Genomic DNA, 26,885 nt, shown 5'->3' on the forward strand with positions numbered 1-26,885 from the left:
ATATGTAGGGAAAATACAGGAAAATGGTCAGGGCCCCTCAGATGTTCAGAATCTTGCTGAGCGTTTGATGTAAATATGCATGTGTGCCCAGGTGTCCCTTGATTGTTGTCTAATGTAATTGCGATGTGCACCCAGGTGTCCTGGGTTATGGACTTAAGTACAAAGGACGAGCAGCTGTGATCCACAGGGGGAGGGGGCCACAGAGAGGTCTCTATTGCTTCTGGAGGCTGTTGCTGTAAGCTGTTGCTGCAAGGGACTCTGGGAGGCCACCCTCACTGTTGGAGGCAGCTGTAAGCTGCTCCTACTACTGCTGAGGACTGAGCTCGTGTCATCTGCCAATAGCTCCCGGGATCTTTCCCAATTACCTAGTGTGGACCTGCGTGTGAGGGGTCTGTGACCCAGCCTGGCATGTAAGGAGTCTGGTGACCCAGTCAGTACAATGGTTTTGAAGGGTCTGAGCCCTAGCCCTGACAATACAAATGGAAACTTAGTATAACTAAAATAATGAAATGTTTTGGCTTTAGCATAGCTATTGCTGTAACCTGACAAGTGGTATAGTCACTTAGCAATACTATTGCTGTAGCTTTACAGCATAGAAGCAGAAACACAAAAGCTGCTTTACATATCCGTCTTCGAGTTATGTAGGCTGGGTCCCAGGAGTAAATAATATATGTTCCTCTTGAAATTGCTTCTTAAAAACCAAAATGTTTTAGGCTTTTGATAAATTGAACCATGAAACTGGCCTGCTTTGGCAATTAATCTTTCAAATCTTTTGTTCTTTCATGTCTAAAAAAGCAGATTTTCTTGATATGTACCAGTTGCTGAGGTGAATGAAAATTTAAAGTCCCAATTTTCAGTTTCATCATTTTGAACTTTTTTCCCTTTAGCACCACCTGGTGGGAGCATGTTTTTAATGCCTTTAAGTGTTTTTTAGTTGACCTTTCTGAATTAATTTGTCTACTCTTGTTTATCTTTCATAGGTCATAAGTGAAAAGATTTCTCTGTCAGAGATTTGTCTTTGCACAGATAATATAATTAGGGCCTTGGCTCTTCTCAGCTGTGGATCTGTTTATTGTGTTCTGACTCTTGTCAGGCATTTTAAACTTGTAGGAGCAATCCATTGTTTGTAAATGCTAGGGCACAGTGGTGCCCATTGTAGCTAGTACTAGATTGACAAGGAACTTTGGATAGTTTCCAAAGTTTCTATCCAAGACTTTGTAGTTTAGGCTGCCTATATTTTTCTCTATCTGCTGACTTTGAAAGATAGTGGAAAAATTAAAGTTGGAAGAGATCATAGGAATCATCTGGCCTCATGCTCACATTTTATAAGTGTTTAAGATTAAAAAGCAAGCAAACCACAAAAAAATCCTTGCTGAAAACTGTACCCTATAAACACCATTTCTCAAAAACGGGCACTGTCAACCCAATCAAAGAACAAGAATGATAAGAATCCACATTCCGTTTCTAGAAAACAGGTGTTCTTTGCTTTCTTCACCAAGAAACTGTTCGTAGCTCATTCCTAGTCTAAAGGCTGTCTCACTTCTAAGATTGGTAGCCTAGCAGCCTGTGCATTCAAAGTGTGGATCTTTTTTTACTTGGATTGGGAGGATCTGACTTGGTCCTAAGATTTGTGGTGTGGCCCTCGTTAAGGGGTGTGATCATGTGAGTTTTTAAGAGCAGAATGAATCGTGGCTAAGTGGATCTTATTCCATTTAAGGAATTGATTAGTTTAAATTTGCAAAGAGTTGAGTTCAAGGTGTTCAATATACAGAACTTGACTCAAATGTGACCAGAGAGGCAAAAGGTAGGAAGAGCACATTGTTCAGATACCTGTTCCCTTACTTAACCCAGCTGTGTGACCTTGGGGAAGTTACTTAACTTCTCTGAGACACTTTTTCTTTTGTTTATTTTGTGGGCAAGAAGATTAAGTGAGAAAACATGTGAAAGTTTAATTCCTGTGCTCATAGTAGGGACTAAGTTCATTTAACTTTCTTTCCCTTCCTACTTCCCTTTACTAAGGTATTGCAGATTTTCCTAATCTGTGAGTAATATATCCATCTGTCTAAGATTGTAAGATTGATTAAACTGAGATTTCCTGAGGATAGGCAAAGAGAATAAAGTCAGAAGTCCCTTTCTGCCCTGTGGTTTTATACTGGAGGAAAATGTATGTTTTTCTATTTAGCATAGGCTTTCTTTAAAGTATGTCATTTTTAACTGAGATACCTGTATTAATTTAGGGTTCCTACCTTAGAATATTAGGATAGGTCATCAAATTGGCTTGAAAAGGGACTGTGGGGTATAAAGGGGGTATATAACATATATCAGTTAGGATTCTTTATGTGTACAAGAGATTAAAACATAACTCAAATTGTCCTAAATTATAAAAGGAATTTATTACTCATATTTAAGTAAGGCTTTATTCCGCACTCTGACTCTATGACCCAGGATCTTATTTCTCTCCTTTCAGTCAGGCTCCCACTGACTTCCTCCTTTACCACCAACTCCAAGCTCTCCCCTGAAGGTCACAAAATGGCTGTTGCAGTTCCAGACTTCTCATTTTCATCCTGCACCTTCAAGAGGAAGAGAGGCCATTGCTTGTAGCTGCTACAGAAGAGAAAGAGATCATTGCTTTCTTAGAGGGTTTCAGAACATGTCTCCTTGTACTCTGTTGGTTTATGTGCCCATCCATGAACCAATCACTATAACAGTGATGGAATGTCCTGATTGGCTGAAACCAATCAAGGCCCATCCTTCCCTAAAGCAGGGATGGAGTTCATCTTAAACAAACACATGGCTAAAAATGGGAGATGAGTGATTTCCCACAGGATATTTGGAGTTCTCATTCCAGGAGGAAGGGGGAAGTTACTAAGCAACAAATCACAGTAATATGCTTCAGCAGTTAATTCAGATTTTGAGCTGTAAATTAATGAAACCTTTTATGGTTGTAGGGATCATCCATGTATCATGTGGACTGGAGGCTGCAGGAGAATTCCAGTTTTGGTATTCCATGCTGAGGCTATTCTGACAAAGGACAACAATATTCGAGTAATTGGAGGTGGGTATAACTTCTCCCACAGAGGGCAGAGCTGGACGTGGCCCTGACAACCTTGTCTTGAAGAAATTGACATGACATAGGGAAAGGGCCTTGGCCATGAGAAAAATCTATTGAGTTGTTACACTTGAATTATTTATAATTTCTTAAATTGCTTTCTACATATATTTTTTGTCTGAATTTTTTTCCAGAACTATGCATACATGTGTTTATTTTTTAAAAAATTGTAGTAAAATATGCATAACAACATTTACTATTTTAGCCATTTTGGGAGTGTACAATTCATTGATGTTTAGTACATATATGATGTACGACCATCACCACTGTCCAGTTCTAGAGCATTTTTATAATCCCAAAAGTAAAGCCTATACTCATTATGTAGTCACTCCCCATTTTCCAATTCTGCCAGTCCCTGGCAGCCATTAATCTACTTTCTGTCTCTGTGGATTTTTCTATTCTGGATATTTCGTATAAATGGGATCAGACAATATGTGGCCTTTTGTGCCTGGCTTCTTTTACTTAGCATAATATTCTCAAGGTTTATCCATGTTGGAGCTTGTATCAGTCATTCATTCCTTTTCATGGCTGAATAATATTTCATTGTATGGATATATCACATTTTGTTTATTTATTCATTGGTTGATGGACATTTGTGTTGTTTCCACCTTTTGGCTATTGTGAATAGTGAATGTTTATGGACAAGGTTTTGTTTGATCACTGGTTTTCCATTCCTTTGGGTATTAGGAATTGAATTTTTAGGTCATATGGTAATTCAATTTTAAACTTATTAAATAACTGTCAAACTGTTTCCCACAGTGGTTGCACCATTTTACATTCCTACCAACTATATAAGGATACTTCAAAAAGTTCATGGAGAAATTCACATTGTCTTTTAATTCTGTTTTTCCATGAACTTTTTGAAGTACCTGCATATATATGGGTCCAAATTTCTCCACATCCTTGCTAACATTGTTTTCTGTCTTTTGGAATATAGCCATATTAGTGAGTATGAAGTGGTATCTCATTCTAGTTTTTATTTGCATTTCTCTAGTGATTAATGACATTGTGCATCTTTTCATGTGCTCGTTGGCCATTTACAGACCTTTAGGGAAATGTCTATTCAAGGACTTTGCCCATTATTAAAATTTGGTTGTCCTTTTTGTTGAGTTGAAGGGGTTCCTTATTCTGAATATTAGACCCTTATCAAATATATGATTTGCAAATATTTTCTTCCTGTTCTGTGGATTGTCTTTTCGCTCTCTTGATAGCATTCTTTCATGAGCAAAAGTTTTTAGTTTTGATGACATTTGATTTATCTATTTTTTTTTATTGTTGCTAATGCTCTTGGTGTTATATCTAAGAAACCATTGTTTAACCCAAGGTCATGATCCCCATATTTTTTTCTAAGAGTTTTATCATTTCATCTCTTATATTTAGATCTAAATAGTCTTTGATCCACTTTGAGTTAATTTTTTTACATAGTGCTAGGTAAGGGTCTACTTTCATTCTTTTTTGCATGTGGATATCCACTTGTCCCAGCGCAGTTAGTTGAAGAGACTATTCTTTCCCCGTTGAATGGTCTTGGCACTGTTGCCGAAAATCGACTGTAGATGTATGAATTTATTGCTGGACTCTTAATATTCCATTGATCTGTACATTTATTCTTATGCCAGTTACCTTACTGTTTTGATTACTGTACCTTCATATTAAGTTTTGAAATATGGGAGTGTGAATCCTCTAACACTGTTGTTCTTTTTCAAGATCCTTTTGGCTATTTAAGATCTCTTGCAATTCCATATGAATTTTAGATCAGCTTTTCCATTTCTGTAAAAGTGGCTGTTGGGATGTTGATAGTGAGTGCATGAACCTGTAAATCACTTTGGAGAGTATTGCCATCTTAACAATGTTGTCTTTCAGTCCATGAACACGGGATGTCTTTCTAATTATTTTGGTTGTCTTTAATTTCTTTCAGCAATGTTTTACAGTTTTCAGTGTACAAGTCATTTACTTTTGTTAAATTTATTACTAAATATTTTATTCTTTTGATGGTATTGAAAATAGAATTGTTTTTTCAATTTCATTTTTGGGTTTGAGTTTTGTATACTGATCTGGTCTTGGAACCTTGCTGTACTTGTTTATTAGATTTAATAGTTTTGTGTGTATATGTTTTTTAGGATAGCCTACATACAAGATTATGTCATCTGCAAATAGAGATAATTTTACTTCTTTCATTCCAACCTGGATACCTTTTATTTCTTTTTCTTGCCTAATTGCTCTGGCTAGAATTTCCTGTGCGATGTTGAGTAGAAGTGGCAAAAGAGGGCATCTTTGTCTTGTTCCTGATCTCAGGGGAAAAGCTTTCTCTCTTTCACCATTCAGCATGAAGTTAGCTGTGGGTTTTTTATAGATGTCCTTTATCATGTTGAGGAGGTTCCCTTCTGTTCCTAGTTTGTTGTGTGTTTTTATCATGAAAGGGTATTGTATTTTTTCAAATGCTTTTTCTACATCAATTGAGATGAGAAGTTTTTTTCCCCTTCATTGTATTAGTGTGGGGTATTATATTGACTGACATTTTGTATGTTGAATCATCCTTACATTCCTGAGGTAAATCCTATGTTGTCATGGTGAATAATCCTTTTAATATGCTGCTGGATTTGGCTTGCTAGTATTTTGTTGAGGATTTTTGCGTCTATAGTCATAAAGTCATATGGTCTACAGTTTTCTTTTTTTCTGATGCCTTTGTCTGGCTTTTGCATCAGGATAATGCTGGCATCATAGAATGAGTTCTTTCCTCTTCTTTGGAAGAGTTCCAGAAAGATTGGTGTTAATTCTTTAAGATGTTTGGTAGAATTCACCAGTGAAGCCATTTGATCTTGGACATTTCTTTGATGGGTGGTTTTTGATTACTGATTCAACCTCTGCTTGTTTTAGGACTATTTATATTTTCTATTTATTCTTGAGTCAGTTTTGGTAGTTTGTGTGTTTTTAGGTAATTGCCTACTTTATTTATCCTATCTAATTTGTTGCTATATAATTGTTCATAGTATTCTTTTATAATCCTTATTTCTGTAAGGTCAGTAGTAATGTTCCCACTTTCATTTTTTTTTTTTATTTTTATTTTTTAAAGACTGATAAAGGGATCTTAACCCTTGACTTGGTGTTGTCAGCACCATGCTCTCCCAAGTGAGCTAACCGGCCATCCCTGTATACGGATCTGAACCTGTGGCCTTGGTGTTATCAGCACCACACTCTCCCGAGTGAGCTGTGGGCCGTCTCTCCACTTTTATTTCTGATTTTAGTAATTTGAGTCTTTTCTCTTTTTTTCTTAGTTTAGCTATAGGTTTGTGAATTTTGTTGATCATTTTAAAGAATCAACTTTTGGTTTTGCTTATTTTTGTATTTGTCTATTCTCAATTTCATTTATCTCCACTCCTCTTAGATTTTAAGCAGTTCTCTGAGTCCTGGGTTAGCATGTAGCTGTCTTTAAAGGTTATAATGATGTGGGTCAGAACTGTCAAGTGGTGTAGTGGAAAGAGCTTATACTTGGGTTCTCAAGTCATTGCTTCAAATCTCAGCTTTAGCATTTAATAGCTGAGACTCCTGGGCAAGTCACTTAAACTCTCTTAACCAGTTTCATTATTGTAAAATGGAGATAATATCTAATCTACCTTGCAGGCATTGTAGGGATTAAGAGAGGTCGTTTAATGTCTGGCATATAGTAGACATACAAAACTTGTACTGCTTACTGTACTTGCTGAATAGGATTTGCTGTACTTTAAAATGACTTTAAGGTCTATCATCCTATAATAAGCCAGGAGTTCAGAGGGCTGTGAGCACCTGCTTCTGGGATTTGAATCCTCCTTCCTCCCCAAGGGTCGTTATGTTCTAATGCCCTCAGCAAGTTGCTAGGTTACCACTTAAAGGAACATAGTTCATTCATATTCTTTGAAGCTTAACTGAAGACCCTTTGCTGAGAAACTCCTTCTAAACATTATTTGAACCAAAATGTCGAAGGCAGATAAAACGAGAGGAGTAAATAGTCTGCTCAAAACATGCTTCTTTTGTCGTGTGTGTCACAAAATAATTTATGTATTCCGTGGCAATAAGCAGACCCTTCTTTAACTGGAAAATAATATCCATTAATGTATTCTTCCCACTATTCAAGCAAATACTATTTTCCAGAATCCATAAGTCTTTGGGTTTTTTTCTTTAAACGTTCCTGTGATTAAAGAAAATGCCACTAAATTTTTCTCAAATTCTGTTTTTGAATGTTTCTTATCTGCCCCATTTCCTTGAGATTTAGTAATTTTCTTCACCTTCATTTTTGAAAAGAACAATTTGACTTTTGCTAGTTGCTGCCTCAGTTTTCTGAATTGTTAAACACTCTTCGTCTGTAACATTTTTTTTTTGGCTTTCTTAAATAGCTGACATAGATCTGCTCAGACCATAAGTCTGTGGTTAAATCCCCTTGAGAAGTATATCTGGGGCATTAGTTATCTTCTGTTGATTTCATAGTGTTATATGCCAGCTTTGTTCTTTCTGTTTGTTCTATTAAATGTTTCATTGAATTTATTGAAAGAAATTGAATTTATTGTGAATATTTTTGGTCAAGTTTATAACCTCTGGTCTAAGATAACAAGTTTATAACCTCTGGTCTAAGATAAGCTACTAACCAGCATTATTGGATACAGAGGCTGTTGGACACAAAGTGAATATGAGTTAAAAGTCCCCAGCAGTGATGATTCCTTTATATCATTTCACCCTTCCTTTCTTGCACTCCCCTTTTGGAGCATGTTCTATGTATCTGAGTTGAGTTATAGTTAGGTGGTATGGATTAGAAGTGGATGATCACTGCTTACTGCTTATATACTGTAAGAATCAGGTCTGTTACTGAGTGCAGTGGTGATTGCATTTTTTTCCTATAATAGGAGGAATAGAAGACAGAATATTAATAGCATTTAAATTTTTTATTTACTCTATAAAGTATGTAATTTACTATATATGATACTATGTATTAATAGCAATTTTTCTATGTATTTACTTTTTTACTATATAAAAATAATTTTTACTGTGTAGCAACAACTGTTCTAAAGCTTTAGGTGTATTAACTTATTTAGTACTTACACTGCCCTGTGAGGTAAGCAGTGTTATTATCAACTTTGTTTTACAGGTGAGGAAATTGAGCATAGAGAAATTAAATAATTTACTCAAGATTACAGGCAGGAAGTAGTAGAAACAGGACTGTGAACTCCAGCAGTTTGGCTCTAGAGACACTCTTTCTCATATTTCCCCCCCTTTTCTCCCAGTCCCCATGTAAACATTCTGTTTTCCCACCCACCTTAATGATCATCTTCCCCATGGTCTGGCACTGAGAGACTGGCACTGCAGAACATGCACAGAATCAGACACAGTCTTTGTCTCCAGCAGTAATCACATAGTTGATGATGCTTTGGCTTTTGCATGTGCAAAAATGGAGATGTTAGTGATCACAGTTATAATGAAAGGACCTAATTTTCTTTCATTTTTCTAAACACTTTATTTAGAAAATTAAAACCTTCAGACAAGTTGCAAGAATAGTGCAATGAACACGTGTATACTCTTTCCCTAGATTGACCAATTATTAACATTTTGCCATATTTGCTTCTTTTTCTCTTTCTCTGAACCATTTGAGAATTAATTCAAATACTTCATGCCCTCATATGTTATTCAGCATGTATCTCCTGTGAACAAGGGCATCTTCTGTATAACCACAGTAATCTGTCATTGGTAAAGTACTGTTATCTAATCTGCAGTGCCTATGCAGATGTTCTCATTGTTCCAGTTTTGCCCTTTATAGCAATTTGGTTTTGTTTTTCTGTCTAGAATCCAATCAAAGATTACATTTAGTTGCCATGTTTCTTTAGTCTACTTTAATCTACAGCCATTTCTCGGAATTTTTTTTTTTTGGTCTTTCATGACATTGACATTTTTAAAGATTCCAGACTAGTTGTTTTGCAGGTATCCTTAAGTTTGATTGTTATCCTTGTGTGATTCTTTCCACACGTTTAGATTCAGATTTTTAAAAATTTGCAGGAATATCACTTAGTGAAGTTGTGTCCTTCTCAGCGTATCACATTTGGGAGCATATGATGTCATTATTTTGCATTATTGGTGAGGGCAAGTTTAATCATTTGGTTAAGGTAGTGTTCACCAGATCACTTCACTGTAAAGGTACCTTACCCCTTTGTTGTAAGCATTCTCTGGAGTGACATTTTGAGATGTATGATTATATCTGATTCCTCAACAGTCTTTAACCAGTGATTCTTGTCTGAATCACTTACTCTTATAGTTTTTGTAAAATGCTGATTTTCTATTTCTTTCTTTCCTTGTACATTTATTAGCTGGATTTTCTTTTTCTTTTGTTTCTTTATTTTTTTTTTTTTAAAGATGACCAGTTAAGGGGATCTTAACCCTGGACTTGGTGTTGTCAGCACCACGCTTTCTCATGAGAGCTAACCGGCCATTCCTATATAGGGATCCGAACCCGCGGCCTTCGTGTTATCAGCACCACACTCTCCCAAATGAGCCACAGGCCAGCCCTGGATTTTCTGTAAATAAGAATTTTCCCTTCTGTGGTAGGCAGCATAATGATCCCCCAAAGATGTCCATCTCCTAATTTTCAGAACCTGTGTATATGTTTACCTTACATGGCAAAGGGGAATTAAAGTTGCAGATGGAACTAAGGTTGCTAATCTGATGACCTTAAGATAAAGAAATTATCCTGGATTATCCAAGTGGACCCAGTATAATCACAAGTGTTCTTTAAAGTGGAAGAAGCAGGAAGAAGAGGTCAGAATGATGTGATGTGAGAAGGACTAAACTCACTGTTGCTGGCTCTGAAGCTGCAGGAAGGGGACCATAAGCTGGAAGCCAAAGGATGGGGGTGGCCACTAGAGCTGGAAAGGGAAGGAAACAAATCCTACCCAGAACCTACAGAAAGGAACAAACCCTGCCAGTGCCTTGCTTTTAGCCTGGTAAGACCTGTGTTAGACTTCTACGTACAGAACTGTAAGACAATAAATTTGTGTTGAAGCTGCCAATTGTGGTAATTTGTTACAAGCAGCAAAATAAAACCAGTATGCCTTCTTACCCTACAAGTGTGGATTCTTGGATTTATTATTAAGTGCATTATGATCTATCTCTGTCACTGTTCATTTTTATGTTCAAATTGTCTCAAATTTGGCCATTGGGAGCTTCTTCAAGATCCTTGCAGTATGTTCTCAATCAGTTTTGGAGCATTTTCTTCTTTTTTTGGCATAGCATATCTACATTATGTTCTGGCCTGAAGTAAACACATTTGACCCTGCACTGTTTTTTCTGTAATGATATTGCAAAGACAACACACTAGTGATTGATCATTGGGAAAACCCTGTAACTAGGTTTTAAAAATTTGCCACAAGAGTGAGAAATATGGAGTGTTTGGCTTTTTAATGCCAGTCCTCCTGTGTCTTCCTTGCTGGGGCTGGTTAAGTAGCAGCAGAGGTTTCTAAGTATTTTTACAACAATTCATAAAAACAAGTGGTTGTCTTTGACTGTGGAGGCTGAGTATTGTTCAGAAGTCTGTCCATAGGTGTTTGAACTATACTCATTCTGGAGTTGTTCAATATGCAGTCCTTTAAAAAAATTGTTCTGTAGAATTCTTAGCTATCTTTTTCAAATAATTTGTAGTGGCGCACAGAAAGAGATTGAATTTTATCCAGAATAAATGTTAGTCTTTAGGGACATATTGAAATCTCACATGGTTATAGGCTTTCCTTTCATGCAGGAGTCACTAGCACAAATGCTTACAGGAGCTTGCCAGGAAATGTGAATGGGTGAAGCTGGCTAAGTACAGTGATGAATGAACTGCATGGTGTGTGCCTGTCCTGAGGGGCAGTTTCATTTCTCCAGTAGACTCTTGCCATTGGAAAGAAGAGAGCCCAGGTTGTCAGGTTTTTCAAAAGAAGCCCAGAAGTTTAGATTTTTATGTGAATTCTTCCAATTTCAAAAGGTTAGCAACTAATTCAATTTTGTTTTAGAGCACCACAAGGAAATGAACAAACCATGTCTGCCGGCTGGATTTGGCTCTTGGGCTGCTGGTTTCTAATGTCTGGTTTAAGATGTACTGGCTCATCAGCATTATAGGTCACAAGGTGTCTAGAGCATGGGTTCTTCACCTTTTTGGTACAGTGGCCCCCCCTGGGCAGTCTGGAGAAACCTTTGGGCCTCTTCTCAGAATAATGCTTTTAAGTAGATTAAAAAAAAAAGTGATTAGAATGGAAATCAGTTGTATTCAGATATAATCAAAATATTTTTTAAACTTTGTGATAGATGTGATTTTTTATTAGTGTACCTAAATAAAACAATCTAGTGGGAATCTGTTAACCACCATAATTTTTAAAAACTAGGAGAATAAGTGATATTTTGAGATAATTATAATAACAACTGTAAAATAATACTAAAGTACCTGATATCTAAGGTCACAGATACTGTTAATACTACCTGCTTTGTTGCCTACATTTCTAATTGAAGGCACTGTTAAATTTCAACTAGAAACTAGTGAAAACACAGATGTAATTTTTCCCCCCATTTATGTTTAGTGAACCCCAAAAGAATCTCAGATTAAGAACCCTTGGTCCAAAGTAATCCTCAACTTATTTATAGTAGTTTTAAAAGTAGCAGCATAGGGGCCGGCCCGGTGGTGCACTGCTACAGTGCGCCGCTTGGGAGTGCGGCGGCGCTCCCGCTGAGGGTTCGGATCCCACATACAGACCGGTTCCGCTCACTGGCTGAGCGAGGGGCGGGTGCAGCACCGAGGGTTGCGATCCCGTTGCCGGTCCCAGTACGGGCGCGACACTGAGGGTTGCAGTCCGTTGCTGGACACGAAAAATGACAAAAAGGAAAAAAAATTAAAAAAAATAAATAAAAAATAAAAAAAGTAGCAGCATAATGTTATTGAGTATAATTAAGCAAGCCACCATTTAACAGTTTTTCTGTTTTTATGGTTAACTTTCTGTTTACTGAACTTGATTCTGTGTTTTTCTTTAGAACGTTATCATTTGTCTTATAAAATTGTGCGAACGGACAGTCGCCTGGTGCGCAGCATTCTGACAGCACATGGATTCCATGAAGTAAGCTCATTTTTACTACCTTACCTGATCTGCTCAAAAGCTGAAAATCCTAGCCACCTAACAGATTTTACCAATTAATAGGGCCAGCTCTAGAAAGTACATGGGACCAATGCTTAGTGATCATGCAGAACTTGGATTTAATTTCCGAGTGGCTTTACCAGTTTTTCTTTGCAGGAAATGGAAAACATTTCCACGGGATGGCCTTTATTTTCAAAAAAAAAAATTTTTTTTTGTTATGTTCTTAGGCTTGGGCTAAAGGCAGAGTTGTCTATGAGGTATTGTCTGATACCCAAAAAGATTCTTTGTAAGCAGCAGAAATGGACTCTAACTTAAACCAAAAGGGATTTGTAGGAAAGGTGTGCAGAGGGTGGCTAGTAGAATCAGAGGGAATGCTGACAAGTCAGGTCTTTGGAAGGAGAGATACCAGGACAACCCCAGGGATCTAGGAACAGGAATCTTCAGGATTATCTTCTCAAGGCACTGATGTGGAACTGACTGGACTCCATTCATTGTCCTTGTGCCTTTTTCTGATTAAAAATCACATTCTGGAGATAGAATGATTGGTCTAACTTGGGTCATGGATCTACTCTTTGGAAGAGGGTATGGGTGGGTGATTGTCAGGTCCTTTAAAACCAAGTAGTATGTCATTCCCCAAAGAAAATTGGGGAAATTGGGATGTTATCATCAAAAAAGACAGGCAAAAATGCTGAACAGACTTTCACTATATATACTTTGAGGCAATTGATAAAAGTTTGGTTGCTGGCTCCTTATCCTAGGTTGAGATCTGTTAGACACATTTTGAGGAAGTTCTGATATCGATTTATACCCTGTCGTATTGCTATTTTATCTTCAACACTTAACAGGGTTCCTATTGTATTACAGGCACAGAGTACGTAATTGTTGAATAAATGGACAAATGAATTCTAATGAATAAACGAATGAATTCTACGTTGGTTTGCTACTGTGAGGTTTTAGTTCTGATGAACACTTTATACCCATGTCTGCAAGGGCATAAGGGCAGACTTAGGAGTTTTGGGTTTGGAGTCTCATCTTATACTTTGATATGTAAGAATACTGAGACATCATGGACTTCTATAGAAGGGTTAATTTATTTTACTTTTTGCATCTGGAATTTGGCCAGCTCTCCCATTCTTTAAACTTGATTATTCCCGTGTTCTGTGATACTCTGCTATTGTGTCAGTAGGCTCACATACTGACTGAGCTACTCCTGTGAGTGCTCTGTGGATGAAAAATCACTGTGGCCTTTTCTGCCATTGCTCTTCCTGGAAACAGCCTCTTACATTTTATTGCCTTCTTGTCTTTCTGTCTATCTTCAGGTTCACCCAAGCAGCACTGACTATAACCTAATGTGGACAGGATCCCACCTGAAACCCTTCTTACTTCGCACCCTCTCTGAAGCACAAAAGGTTAATCACTTTCCCAGGTAATGCTCTTATAGCTGCTTTGCTCCATTTAAAAGTACCTGACATTGGGGTTTGTAGCCAGCAGAGATAATTAATGTCCTTAAAAAAAAAAAAAGAAAGAAAAACCAACAGAACTCCTGGAAATGAAGGATTCATTCAATGAAATAAAAAAATGCAAAAAGCTTAATCAGCAGATTAGAATAAGCAAAAGAAAGAATCTCTCATCACAAAGATAGTCTTTATGAAATAATACAGGCAGACGACAACAACAACAAATTTTTAAAAGAATTTTAAAAAGTGAAGAAAGTCTACGAGAGCTTGCTGACAACCTTAAGCTTACAAACATCTGAATCTGAGCATTATGAATACTTTTGAAGCGCTATGTAGATGAAGATGGTTTTAAAGAAGACAATTCTGGTTCTCTTTCCTAAAATTGAACTTCTTGAGAGCACCTCATGTGGATGGATTCTGTTTTCTCACCTCCCCGTTCACAGTTATTGTTTTTCTGCTTTATAAAAGAATGGCCCACCTAGAATCTTAATATTGTTCATTGTCCTTGGGTGTAAAAATTTCCAGGGTTTTAAGCAAAGGTACAGAAAAATTGGTGTCTAATTGGATTCTGGTAATAGCAAAACAAATCTTTTTTTGCATGATGGCTATTTCCATTTGTTTGTATTTAATAGAATTGAAGGATGACATAATCTAGTTGTCAGCTGATAGATTATTAAACGTAAGTTTTAATGACAGATCATTTTGTGATTTTTGACGTAGTTAGTAAGGAATTCAAAGAATTGAGTGTCATTGCTATAGAAAATTCCTTTTGGTCGTATTTGTTGATGGCAGCCTAGAGAGGCAGTATTGCCTAGTGGCTAGAAGCATAGGCTCTGTAGCCAACTACCTGGGTGGGCTCAGATCCCAGCTTCGCTGAGTGACCTTGGGCAAGTGACCTTTCTGGGCACCAGTTTCCTCATTGATAAAAAGAAGGTGCTAACGGCATATACTTCATATGGCTGTTGTGAGGATTTAATATATCAAGATATAAAGTGCGGCTGGCCAGTTAGCTGAGTTGGTTAGAGTGAATCCTCATAACACCATAGTCACAGGTTCAGATCCCATACCGGCCAGCCACCAAAAAAAAAAAATATATAGATGTAAATCACTTAGAACAGTGCCTGTCACATCCTATATACTGTATGTGTTAGCTGTTATACGAACAAGGTTTCTTTGTACATCTGTGAAAAAGGAAATAGGAAAAAAAGTTGATGCTGCAATACTGCCTTATTCCTAGCAGCATTCAGCCATGGAGAGATACATGACCTAATGGAGAGAGAGGGAAACTAGCATCATCTATCTCATGAAGAGATGGAAATCCAGTAAAAATTTTATTTGCTCAGTGGTTACATTTTATTTTATTTCCAGGACTTATACCCCAGTTACTCACGCTAACCATGAGTTTTATTTTCATTTACCTCATATGCTTTTCTATTCATTTTCATGAAATGAAGTCTGTTTCTTGACTTTTCAATTCTAGTCTTTTCTACCCAATCAGTGTGTATAAATAGTGGCCTATGCTGTCTGTATTGCCAAATGGTTTCTTCATACTTTTGAGTAATTGTGTGTTTTGAGTCTTCACAGGAAGTCCCAGTTTTATTTTATATTATTTTATTTTATTTTTTTAATTTTTATTGAATCATAATTGATTATACATATTTTGGGGGTTCAACATTGAGATGTGTTGATCAAATCAATATTACTAGCACATATATTTTTACAAATCATACTTATTCTTTGTGCCCCTTGTTCAATCTTTCCCTATCCCCTCCCCCTCCCCCCCTCCCCCTTCTAATTACCCTAGATTTCTTCCCTCCTTCTGAAAGAGTAATGGTTACTGTGTTGATTTGTTGCCTAGATGATCTGTCCAATGCTGAGAGGTGTGTTCAGGTCCCCCAATATTATAGTAGAGCAGTTGCTTCTTCTGTCACACTGGAATGGGCTTTGTGGAGAGAGACATCCTCTTCTTTTCTTTGGTCTCTGCTGGTGACTCTCCTTGTGTCAGTGCACTCCAGTAGCTGGCAGACCATCTGCATGGTGGTTGTGGTGTCTAGCTGCTTTCACGGCAGCTGTGGTTATTGTGGTGGGCTGCCCACATGGACGTGATGTCTTTGGCGTGCTCCTTGGTGCTGGCAGTGTGCCTGGTTGTGTGTGGGGGGGTCCAGTCCCCAGATTCATGCCTCAGGTCTGCAGGTGGTTCCCGAGGCACTGAGGCACTGGCAGTGTGCCTGGTTGGGTGGGGTCCAGTCCTTGGCTCCAAGTCGCAGGTCCATGGGTGGGCCCTGGGGTGTTGGTGTGCGTGATTGTGGGAGGGGGATCTGGTCTCCGGATCCATGCTTCAGGACCCCCAGTTTTATTTTATGTCTGAACTTCATTGTCAGAAAATTATTTAAACTTATCTTCTTCCTTAATGTCCAGAAGATATGGATATTCTATATTGCAATTAGAAAATAAATTGTTAATATTCTCAAACTGATGAGTGTAACACATTCAAAGAGTAGTCAAGGAGGTTATCTCAATAAATGCAGAAAAATCATTTGACAAAATTCAGCATCCCTTCGTGATAAAAACTCTCATCAAATTGGGGATAGAGAGATATCTCAACCCAATAAAAGCCATATATAACAAACTCACTGCCAATATCATACTGGATGGGGACAGGAACAAGACAAGGATGCCCACACTCACCACTCCTATTTTACATGGTATTGTAAGTACTAGCCAGAGCAATCAGGCAAGAGAAAGAAATAAAGGGCGGTCTAGATTGTAAAAGACAAAGTCAATTTGTTCCTGTTTGCAGATGACATGATCCTATATATAGAAAAGCCTAAAGACCCTGCAAAAAAGCTCTTAAAGTTGATAAATGATTTCAGTAAAGTTGCAGGATACAAAATCAACACTCAAAAACCGGTAGTGTTTTTATACTCCAACAATGAACTAGCAGAAAAAGAAATCAAGAAAGCTAGCCCATCTGAAATAGTCACCAAAAAAATAAAATACCTAGGAATAAATTTAACTAAGGAGGTGAAAGATCTCTATAATGAGAACTACAAGTCACTGTTGAAAGAAATTGAAGGGGACACAAAAAGATGGAAGGACATTCCATGCTCTTGGATTGGAAGAATTAACATTGTGAAAATATCCACACTACTTAAAGCGATCTACAAATTCAATGCATTCCACATCAAATACCAATGACATTCTTCACAGAAATAGAAAAAACAATCCTAACATTCATATGGAACACCAAAAGACCCCAGAATAACCAAAACAATCCTGAGCAAAAAAAAAAATTAAGCTGGAGGCATAACACTACCTGACTTTAAGTTATACTACAAACCTGTAGTAACCAAAACAGCATGGTACTGGCATAAACACAGACATTCAGACCAATGGAACAGAATAGAGAACCCAGAAATCAACCCACAGACTTATAGCCAACTGATCTTCGACAAAGGCACCAAGCTCATACATTGGGGAAAAGACGGCCTCTTCAATAAATGGTGCTGGGAAAACTGGATATCCATCTATAGAAGAATGAAACTAGACGCACACATCTCACCATATACCAAAATCAACTCAAAATGGATTAAAGACTTTAAGAGAAGATCTGAACGGTAAAACTCCTAAAATAAAACATAGGGGAAACACTTCAGGATATAGGACTGGGCAAGACTTTATGAATATGATCCCCAAAGCACAGGCAACAAAAGGAAAAAAGCAAATGGGATTATATCAAACTCAAAAGCTTCTGCACAGCAAAATAAACAATTAATGGGAGCGAAAAGACAGCCTAGGAGTGGGAGAAAATATTTGCAAACTGTGTATCTGACAAAGGATTAATATCTAGAATATACAAGGAACTCAAACAACTTAACAGTGAGAAAACAAATAACCTGATTAAAAAATAGGCAAAAGAACTGAATAGGCATTTCTCAAAGGGAGATATACAAATGGCCAACAGACACATGAAAAAATGCTCAACATCACATGGCATCAGGGAAATGCTAGTCAGAACCATGCTGAGATATTATCTCACCCCAGTTAGACTGGCTATTATCTAAAAGACAGAACAGTAAATGCTGGCAGGATGCAGAGAAAGGGGAATCCTCCTACACTGTTGATGGGACTTTAAATTGGTGCAGCCATTATGGGAAATGATATGGAGGTTCCTGAAACAACTACATATTGAACTGCCATACAATCCAGAAGTTCCATTGCTGGGTATATACCCAAAGGAATGGGAATCATCATGTTGAAGAGATACCTGCACTCCCATGTTTACCGTAGTTCTATTTATAATAGCCAAGAGTTGGAACCAACCTAAATGCCCATCGTCAGACAACTGGATAAGGAAAATGTGGTATATTTACACAATTCAATATTACTGTGCTATAGAAAAGAATGAAATACTGCCATTCGCAGCAACATGGATGAACTTAGAGAAAATTATGTGAAATGAAATAAGCCAGGCACAGAAAGAAATATTGCATATTTCATAAGTGGGAACTAAAAAATAAATTAAAAAACAGAAAAGAAAGATACAACAATCACAACAATACATTGAACTTTCAAAATGAGAGAACAGAACTGAGAAGTAGGAAAGGGGGAGGGGAAGGAGGGGTAAAGGGCCACAGAAATTGATTACATCGTATAATGTTGAATATAGTAATTATCCTGATTTGAGCATCACATATTGCACACAGGTGTTGATATAACCCACAAATATGTACAATCAACTATATTACAGTAATAAACAAACAAACAAACAAATAAATAAAATAAAATAAAATACTAAGCTCTGCTGGCACCTCTTCGGAACACATTTCTCAGGGTGACCTGATTATGAATCTCCCAGGTTGCACTTGTCATTGTTGGTTCAATGAATTCTTGCTATATGTAAAACAAAAAACAAAAAACAAAAACAAAAACAAAAAAAAACCTTGAAAATGGATTAAATAAAAAATGGAGTTATCAAGGAAAATATAGGTTGGAATTTATTATTACTGAATCCAAATTGAGATGGAATTCCTATGTACCTATAGGAACACTTCAAAAATGATTGAAATAAATATACTGCTTAATATGAATTAGGAACGCATACTCTAGTGTGGGCTATTTTGAAGACTTTTAAAGGGTCTGGATTCCTGTACAGCCCAGCTAAAAAAAAAATCCAACCGAACAAAAAGTAATGACTGTTTAAATACGTATTTAAAATAGATGCATCTCAATCGTGGTATACTTTGTGGCTTTTGCTGCTATATCCCTCCTGTTTCAGTCCAAAGACTTCTAACTCACATGCAGGAGAAATTCAAGCACTTTAATATTTCTAATAATATCATGCACTCTTTCTTAATATAACTTTTAACTTTTTATTTTAAATAATTTTAGACTTATAGAAAAGTTGCAAAAATAATATAGAGAGTTCCTATACCCAGTTCTTCTAATGTTAATATCTGACATAACTGTAGTATAATTATCAAAACTAAGAAATTAACATTTGTGTAATACCATAAATTCTTGTTTTGCTAATTTTTCTACTAATGTCCTTTTTCTGTTCCAAGATCCAATCCAGGATCCCAGATTGCATTTAGTTTTCATGTCTACTTAGTTTCCTCTTATCTGTGACATTCCCTCAATTTTTCTTTGTCTTTCAATAAAATTTCTAATTTTATGTTTAATATATTTTGATCAAAATTTAAGGTATTTATGGTGTCTTGAGGAATTGTACACTACAATACATATAATGATAATCAGTAATATATATGTATTAACAGTTATAGCCGTATGATTGCAGGAAATTAAAAAATATTATATATCAATTCATATGTATATTTTTGCCATAGAGAAGGTATATGATGTAAAAGTCAAGCATTAAATATGTTAGACTAAACTGTTCTTTGGAGGAAATGGAATGGAAGAATTAAAAACAAGGGTGATTGGGGGATAACAGCTGGATGGAGGTATGAGGGAGGCTTCTGGCAGGCTGGGAATGTTTTATACTTAACCTGAGTGGTGGTTACACAGGTGTGTTCACTTTGTAAAAATATATCACACTCTGCACTTGTAATTTGTGTACATTTCTGTATACATGTTAACTTCAATAAAAGGTATATTTTAAAAAGTAGAAACTTCACTGACACGAAAGAGCTTTTTCTTTAATAACATTTTTAAAATGTTATAGGAGATATTAAATCCTGAAGTTGTTGAGATTTCCTTGAATATACTTAGAAGTGTGGCGTTATAGTTTTTTTTGTTTGTTTGTTTTGTTTTTTGTCCTTTTTGAGACCGGCCGCACTGCGCTCAGCCAGTGAGCTTAGGGGCCATCCCTATATAGGATCCGAACCCGCGGTGGGAGCGCCACTGCGCTCCCAGCGCTCGGCCCTATAGTTTTATTTTAAAATAATATTTACCATTGATCAAATTCTTTGGAAGAATTTAGTTTATGATGAAAAATCTTAGGTGCCAATTTAAACATGTGAGAGAACACATAGTTTCCCAAAATTTGTATAGGAAATATTAAGCAAAAAAGTTGAAGACCACTAATATTGGGCATCTGTGGGAAGTAAATTTTTTTACTTACCCTCTGGTACAGTGTTTCTAATTCCCTAATGATAAGAATTAGCTGGGGTACTTTTTAAAAATATACATTTTTAGATTCCATTGCAGATTCATGGAAATCACCATCTACAGAGAAGGTGTTTATTTAAGAAGCACCTTCTAAGCACTTTATTTTTCTCCGTAAATATACACCTAAAAAGCTATGTATTTAAGAAACAATGAGGTGACTGATATCAGGGAAGTTTGAAATTGACAGTTGTGGATTAAATCATTGCTGTAGTGTAGGTCCTGGGCCATCTCTACCAGAGTCACCTCAAGTACTTCCCAGTTTTGAGAGGCAGGGTCCAGGAACATGCATTTTTAAGAAACTCCCTAGGCGATTCTTGGATACAATAACATTTGAGTACCTTTGCTTTAGATTTCTGAAGAGGGCAGTAGGTATGAAAGAAGTGTTTGTGATACCTAGAGTTGACAAAGCAGTCTTTGAAATCATAGCAAAAAATTTGAACTGAGGAACAGATGAAGTAAGTTAGTGATTACAACGAAGATTCTTAGATGGTTTTTAAGTAGTGGAACAAATCAGAGACTTATGAGTCCAGTTGAGGCAAACTGAAGTGGCTTTTTTTGAGTAAACAAAAATATACCCCCTGGTATAGGTAACAATTATTTCCCTGATTTTAAGGTGATCATTTCTTTGCTTTTCTTTTTACCACTTATGCGTCCATTCTCAGTAATGTGGTTAAGTTCTCAGTGCGATTCTTAATCTGGGACTTTACCACAATAGGATCATTACAGTTTAAAATTAAGATCTGTCTTGGGCCGTGTGCAAGAGAGACATATCAGACTGTTGGTACCAGTGCTGATACATCATGTTTCATATAGCTTATGAAAGTTTGGGCTATTATTGCTGTGGCATTAGGTCTATAAATATGGATTAGGTAACCATGCATTTCATTTTTCTGGACAGTCCTTTTTTCAAATATGCTAAACTTTTTCTAAAAACAAATTAACGAAACTTCTCAGAAATTCCGGCATTTTAGTATCTAAACTTTCTCAGTCAATTCGCATCTCTACTTGGAATTAACCCAGAATTTTTTGTCAGGCTGTATTTCTCAGAAGGTCACTTTTGTAGATTACCTGTGGCATAAACATTTCTAGAATACTTTGGTTTTGGAACTTGTTGATGTACTGCTGTTTTTTCACTATCTGAGAATCCATACTTTTTGCTCTGTTAGAGAATTGTGATCCCTTTAAAATAAAACATGTAGTGTCCCTAAAATATTTCATAATGAATTTTAGTGAATGGGTGTAGACTCTGTTGATGAAGCTAGAATTTCTTTCACATATTTGGTCCATATAAGCTGAAATTTTGAGTGTACTTATCAGAAATCAAACTTAAAACAGTCTTTTTTAATTTGCATTTCCCTGATGATTGGTGAAGTTGAGCATTTTTTTAAGTACCTGCTGGCCATTTGTATTAATCTGTTTTTGTTGCTTATAACAAAATACCTGCAACTGGGTGATTAATAAAGAAAATAAAATTTATTGCTTATAGTTTCTGAGGCTGGGAAGCCCAAAGTCCCTCTGATGGTGGCAACAGTGACCCAGGGGTCTCACATTGCAAGATGGTGGAAGCAGAGAGAGCAGAGCGAGAGCAAGACAGATTCTCCTCTTCTTTTAAAGCCCTCAGAACCACACCCTTGACCACCATTTTTAATCCATTCACTACAGCATGGTCCTACAGTCCAATCACCTCTTCAAGGCCCGCCTTTCAATTACCATGATAGGATTTCCCACCCTCTTAACAGTCACAGTGGGGGCTAAGTTTCTAATACATAAAAACTGTGTTGGGGAACACAGTTCAAGCTCTAGTGAGTTCTCAGGGACATAATTCAATCCACTACACCATTTGTATGTCTTCCTTCAGGAAATGTCTGTTCAGCTCCTTTGCTCATTTTTAGTTGGGTTGTTTGGGTTTTTTTTTTTTTACTGTACAGTTATTTGAGTTCCTTGTATATCCTTGAATATTTCCTTGTTGGATGTATAATTTTCAAATATTTTCTCTCATTCTGTAGGTTGTCGATTCACTCTCTTGATTGTATCCTTTGCTGTTCAGAAGCTTTTTAGTTTGATATAATCCCATTTATTTATTTTTTCTTTTGTTGTTTGTGCTTTTGGGCTCTTATTCATAAAGTATTTGCACAGTGCTACTTCCTGAAGCATATCCCCTATGTTTTCCATTAGTAGTTTTATAGTTTCAGGTCTTCTATTTAAGTCTTTAATCCATTTTGAGTTGAGTTTGGTGTGTGATGAAAGGTGCAGGTCTAATTTTGTTTTTCTGCATGTGGACGACTGGATAAGGAAAATGTGGTAAGATATACACTATGGGATACTACTGAGCCATAGAAAAGAATGAAATTCTGCCATTTGCAGTGACATTGATGAGCTCAGAGAAAATTATGTTAAGTGAAATAAGCCAGGCACAGAGGGAAAATTACCATATATCCTCACTCATAAGTGGAAGCTAAGAGAGAAAGAAGGAAAGAAAGACCACAGTGGTATGTTGGACTTGCAGAGGGAGAGAACATACCTAGGGTTGCTGGGGGTGGGGAGGGCAGGAAGGGGGGAAAAGGGAAGTTGGGGAGAGGTTGAATGGGGGAAATGAGGAATAATTGCATTTTGTGGTAGTGGGCAAAAAAGGTCTTTTTTGTTTATATTTGAAATCTGTTTTAGAATAGATTTTATACTTGTAAATTAATTTTTAACAATCCATTTGGAATAAGGATCATAGACCTAAATGAAAAACATGAACTGTAAAACTTATTGAAGAAAACATAGGAGAAAATCTTTGAGCTTGGGTTAGGCAAAGATTTCTCAGATATACCAATAAAAGCACGATCCATAAAAGAAAAAAGATTGGTAAATTGGACTTCATCAAAATTAAAAACATCTGGGCCGGCCCGGTGGCGCACTGCTACAGTGCGCCGCTTGGGAAGCGTGGTGGCGCTCCCGCCGAGGGTTCGGATCCCACATACAGACCGGTTCCCGCTCACTGGCTGAGCGAGGTGCGGGTGGAGCACCGAGGTTTGCAATCCCGTTGCTGGTCCCGGTCCGGTACGGGTGCGACACTGAGGGTTGCGATCCGTTGCCAGACACAAAAAAAGACAAAAAAGGAAAAAAAAAAAAATTAAAAACATCTGCTCTTTGAAAGACACTGTTAAGAAAATCGGGCCGGCCCGGTGGCGCACTGCTACAGTGCGCCGCTTGGGAGCGCAGCAGCACTCCCGCCGAGGGTTCGGATCCCACATACAGACCGGGTCCCGCTCACTGGCTGAGCGAGGTTTGGGTGCAGCACCGAGGGTTGTGATCCCGTTGCCGGTCCCGGTCCGGTCCGGGCGCGACACTGAGGGTTGCGATCCGTTGCTGGACACGAAAAAAAGACGAAAAGGAAAAAAAAAAAAAAAAACAAGGGCTGGCCCGTGGCTCACTTGGGAGAGTGTAGTGTTGATAACACCAAGGCCCCAGGTTTGGATCCCATATAGGGATGGCTGGTTAGCTCCCTTGGGAGAGCGTGGTGCTAACAACACCAAGTCAAGGGTTAAGATCCCCTTACCAGTCATCTTCAAAAAAAAAAAAAAAAGAAAGAAAAGAAAGAAAATGAAAAAACAAGCCACTGGCTTGAGAAAATATTTGAAAAACACATATCTAATAAAGAATTTGTATCTAGAATATATAATGAACTCTCAAACCTCAATAACAAGAAAGGAAACAACCCTGTTTTCAAAATGCGCAAAATATATTTGAACAGATACTTCACCAAAGAAGATACATGGATGGCAAATAAGCACATGAAAAGATGCTCAATATCATTAGTCATTAGTGGAGTACAAATTAAATCACATGAAGTACCAATATATACCTATTAGAATAACTAAAATCAAAAACAAAAAACAGGCAATACCAAGTGCCAGCCAGAGTGCACAGTGACTGGAACACTAGTATGTTGCTGGTAGGCATGCAGAATGGTACAGCCACTTCAGATAACTGTGACATTGAGAAATATGTGTTTGGTCTTTGTCCCTCCAGGTTGATAATGTCAGAATTGAATTGAGTTAGAGGACTCCCAGCTGGTGTCCATTGTAGAATTGCTTGCTTGGTGTATAGGGAAAAACCCTCATAGATCTGGTGTCAACAGTGTTAAGTGATTGTGTTGAACTGAGAGTAGAGAATAGAAAAAACACTTTGGCTTCTCCTTTATGTCTCAGAGCATATTAGGAGAAACTAAGCTTGTTTCTCCAGTATCCTCAGAATAACCATTAGACACTTTCTTATAAAGTTAAACGTACTTACGTGGTGATTGTAAAATGTGTTCATGAATTCTTTGACACTGCCTTTAAAAGTTTGAGCTTAATTATTCTGTTCTTGAGTGTTAACTGTACTTAGTGACTTGCTTCTAATGATTGGAATGTGGCAGAAGTCACAGTGTGTTACTACTAACACTAGGTTATGAAAGACATAGCTTCTTTCTTGTTATCTTTCTCAGGTCACTGGTCTGGGAGAAAGCAGTTGTCATGTCAGGAAGGCACTCAGCCTTATGGAAAAGTTCACATGGGGAGAAATTGAGGCCTCCTGGCAAAAGCTGGCCTGTAGGGAAAGTGAAGATAAATGGTCAGGGTCCCTCAGGGGGTTCAGAATCTTGCTGAGCATTTGTTGTAAATATACACATGTTCCCAGGTGTTCCTTGGTTGTCTAATGTATGTGCACCCAGGTGTCCTGGGTTATCGGATTTAAATATAAAGGATGAGTGGCTCTGATCCATGGTGCCCCCTGCCCCCTGGATGCCTCTGGGGAGGCCACAGGGAGGCTGTCACCGCCACCACCAACACCACCAGACCAGATCTGCTGTAAGCTGCTGCTGCTGCCATTGTTGAGGAAGCTGAGGACTGAGCTCATGTCATCTGCCAATGGCTCCCGGGATCTTTCCCAATTACCTAGCTTGTGGATCTGCATGTGAGGGATCTGGTGACCCAGCGAGGCATATGGAGGGTCTGGTGACCCAGCCTGGCATGTGAGGGGTTTGTGACCCAGTCTGTACAGTGGGTTTGAAGGGTCTGTGAGACCTGACCCCTAGCCAGACAATGTAGCTATACAATTGGCTACGTCGGCAGGATTCCAACAATAGCACTAACCAGACAGAGCCCCATATGAGTGAGCCATCTGGAAAGTGGATCTTCCATGCCCAGTCAAGCCTGATGACTGCAGTGCTGGCCAGCATGTTGACTGTAGTCTTATGAGAGACCCTGAGACAGAACTTATCACTCCCACATTCCTGTCCCACAGAAACTGTGTGACATTTGTTATTTTAAGCTGCTGTGTTTGGGGGTAATTTTTTATGCAGCAATGGATAGGTAATACAACTTACTAAACAACTTAGCAATTTTTCTCACTCCTAGAGAAATGCAAACTAGTATTCACACAATAATTTATGAAAGCTTATGTTCATACAAAAACCTGTATGCAAATGCTTATAGTGACTTTATTCATAATCTCCAAAAGCTGGAACAACTCAAATGTCCTTTGTAGGGAAAGTGAAGATAAATGGTCAGGCTCCCTCAGATGTTCAGAGTCTTGCCAAGCATTTGATGTGTAAGTATGCACATGCACCGAGGGGTTCCTTGGTTATTTATTGTCTAATGTAATTGTGCATGTGCACCCAGGTGTTCCTGGGTTGTCTGACTCGCACCCAGGTGTCCTGGGTTATCAGACTTAAGTATAAAGGACGAGTGGCTCTGATCTGCAGCACCCCTTGCCCCCAGGATGCCACCCCTGGGGTGGGAGGCAGCGGCCATGGGGCGGTTGCTGCTGTTGTTGCCTGTGCACTCCCAGCCCCTGGTGATACCCTGAGGGGGCCATGAGGAGGCCGTTACTGCTGCTAGAGGCTTTTGCTGCCCGTGCCCCTGGGACCCTCCAGGGGGCTGCCACCACTGCTGCTGCTGCTGAGGACTGAGCTCATGTTGTCTGCCAGCGGCTCCTGGGCTCTTTCCCAATTACCTAGCTTGTGGACCTGTGTGTGAGGGGTCTGGTGACTCAGCCTGGCATGTGAGGGGTCTGTGACCCAGTCTGTACAACGGGTTTGAAGGGTCTGTAGGCCCTAACCCCTAGTCCTAACCCAACAATACAATTGGCTACATTGGCAGGCTTCCGACAATTGCCCTAGCCATACATTCTACACCTGGTGAATGGATAAATACAGTGGTACATCTATCAAAAGATTACTACTGAGAAGAAAGAGGACAAAATACTGATGTATGCAACAATGGTAAATCTCAAATGCTTTATGCTCAGCGAAAGAAACCAGTCTCAAAAGGATACATACCGTATGATTCCATTTATTTGACTCTCTGTAAAAGGCAAAATTATAGGGATGGAAACAGATGAATGATTGCTCAAGGACTGGAGGTGATTAGAAAGGTTGACTACAAAGGGACTTGAGGTTGCTTTTTGGATTGTTGGAACTATTCTGTCTTGATTGTGGTGGTTACAAAATGTATGTGTTTGTCCAGTGTATAATGTAATTATACATTAAAAAGGGCAAGTTTTACTATACATAAAATATATCTTTTTTTTTTTTTTTTTTTTTTTTTTTTT

General features: G+C 38.0%; 1 protein-coding gene across 3 annotated transcripts in view; it reads left to right on the top strand.

The window, feature by feature from the left end:
• Positions 1–26,885, top strand: part of TTLL5 (tubulin tyrosine ligase-like family, member 5) — a 281,382-nt gene that overhangs the window by 4,765 nt on the left and 249,732 nt on the right. For all 3 annotated transcript variants that reach the window (XM_008567069.1, XM_008567070.1, XM_008567068.1), the window contains exons 3-5: positions 2,949–3,055; positions 12,119–12,201; positions 13,539–13,645. In XM_008567069.1, coding sequence (XP_008565291.1) covers positions 2,949–3,055; positions 12,119–12,201; positions 13,539–13,645 — 297 coding nt within the window. The remainder of the gene's footprint in view (positions 1–2,948; positions 3,056–12,118; positions 12,202–13,538; positions 13,646–26,885) is intronic.

The sequence above is a fragment of the Galeopterus variegatus genome, unplaced genomic scaffold (assembly GCF_000696425.1).
Source record: "Galeopterus variegatus unplaced genomic scaffold, G_variegatus-3.0.2 Scaffold290, whole genome shotgun sequence".
Classification (NCBI taxonomy): domain Eukaryota; kingdom Metazoa; phylum Chordata; class Mammalia; order Dermoptera; family Cynocephalidae; genus Galeopterus; species Galeopterus variegatus.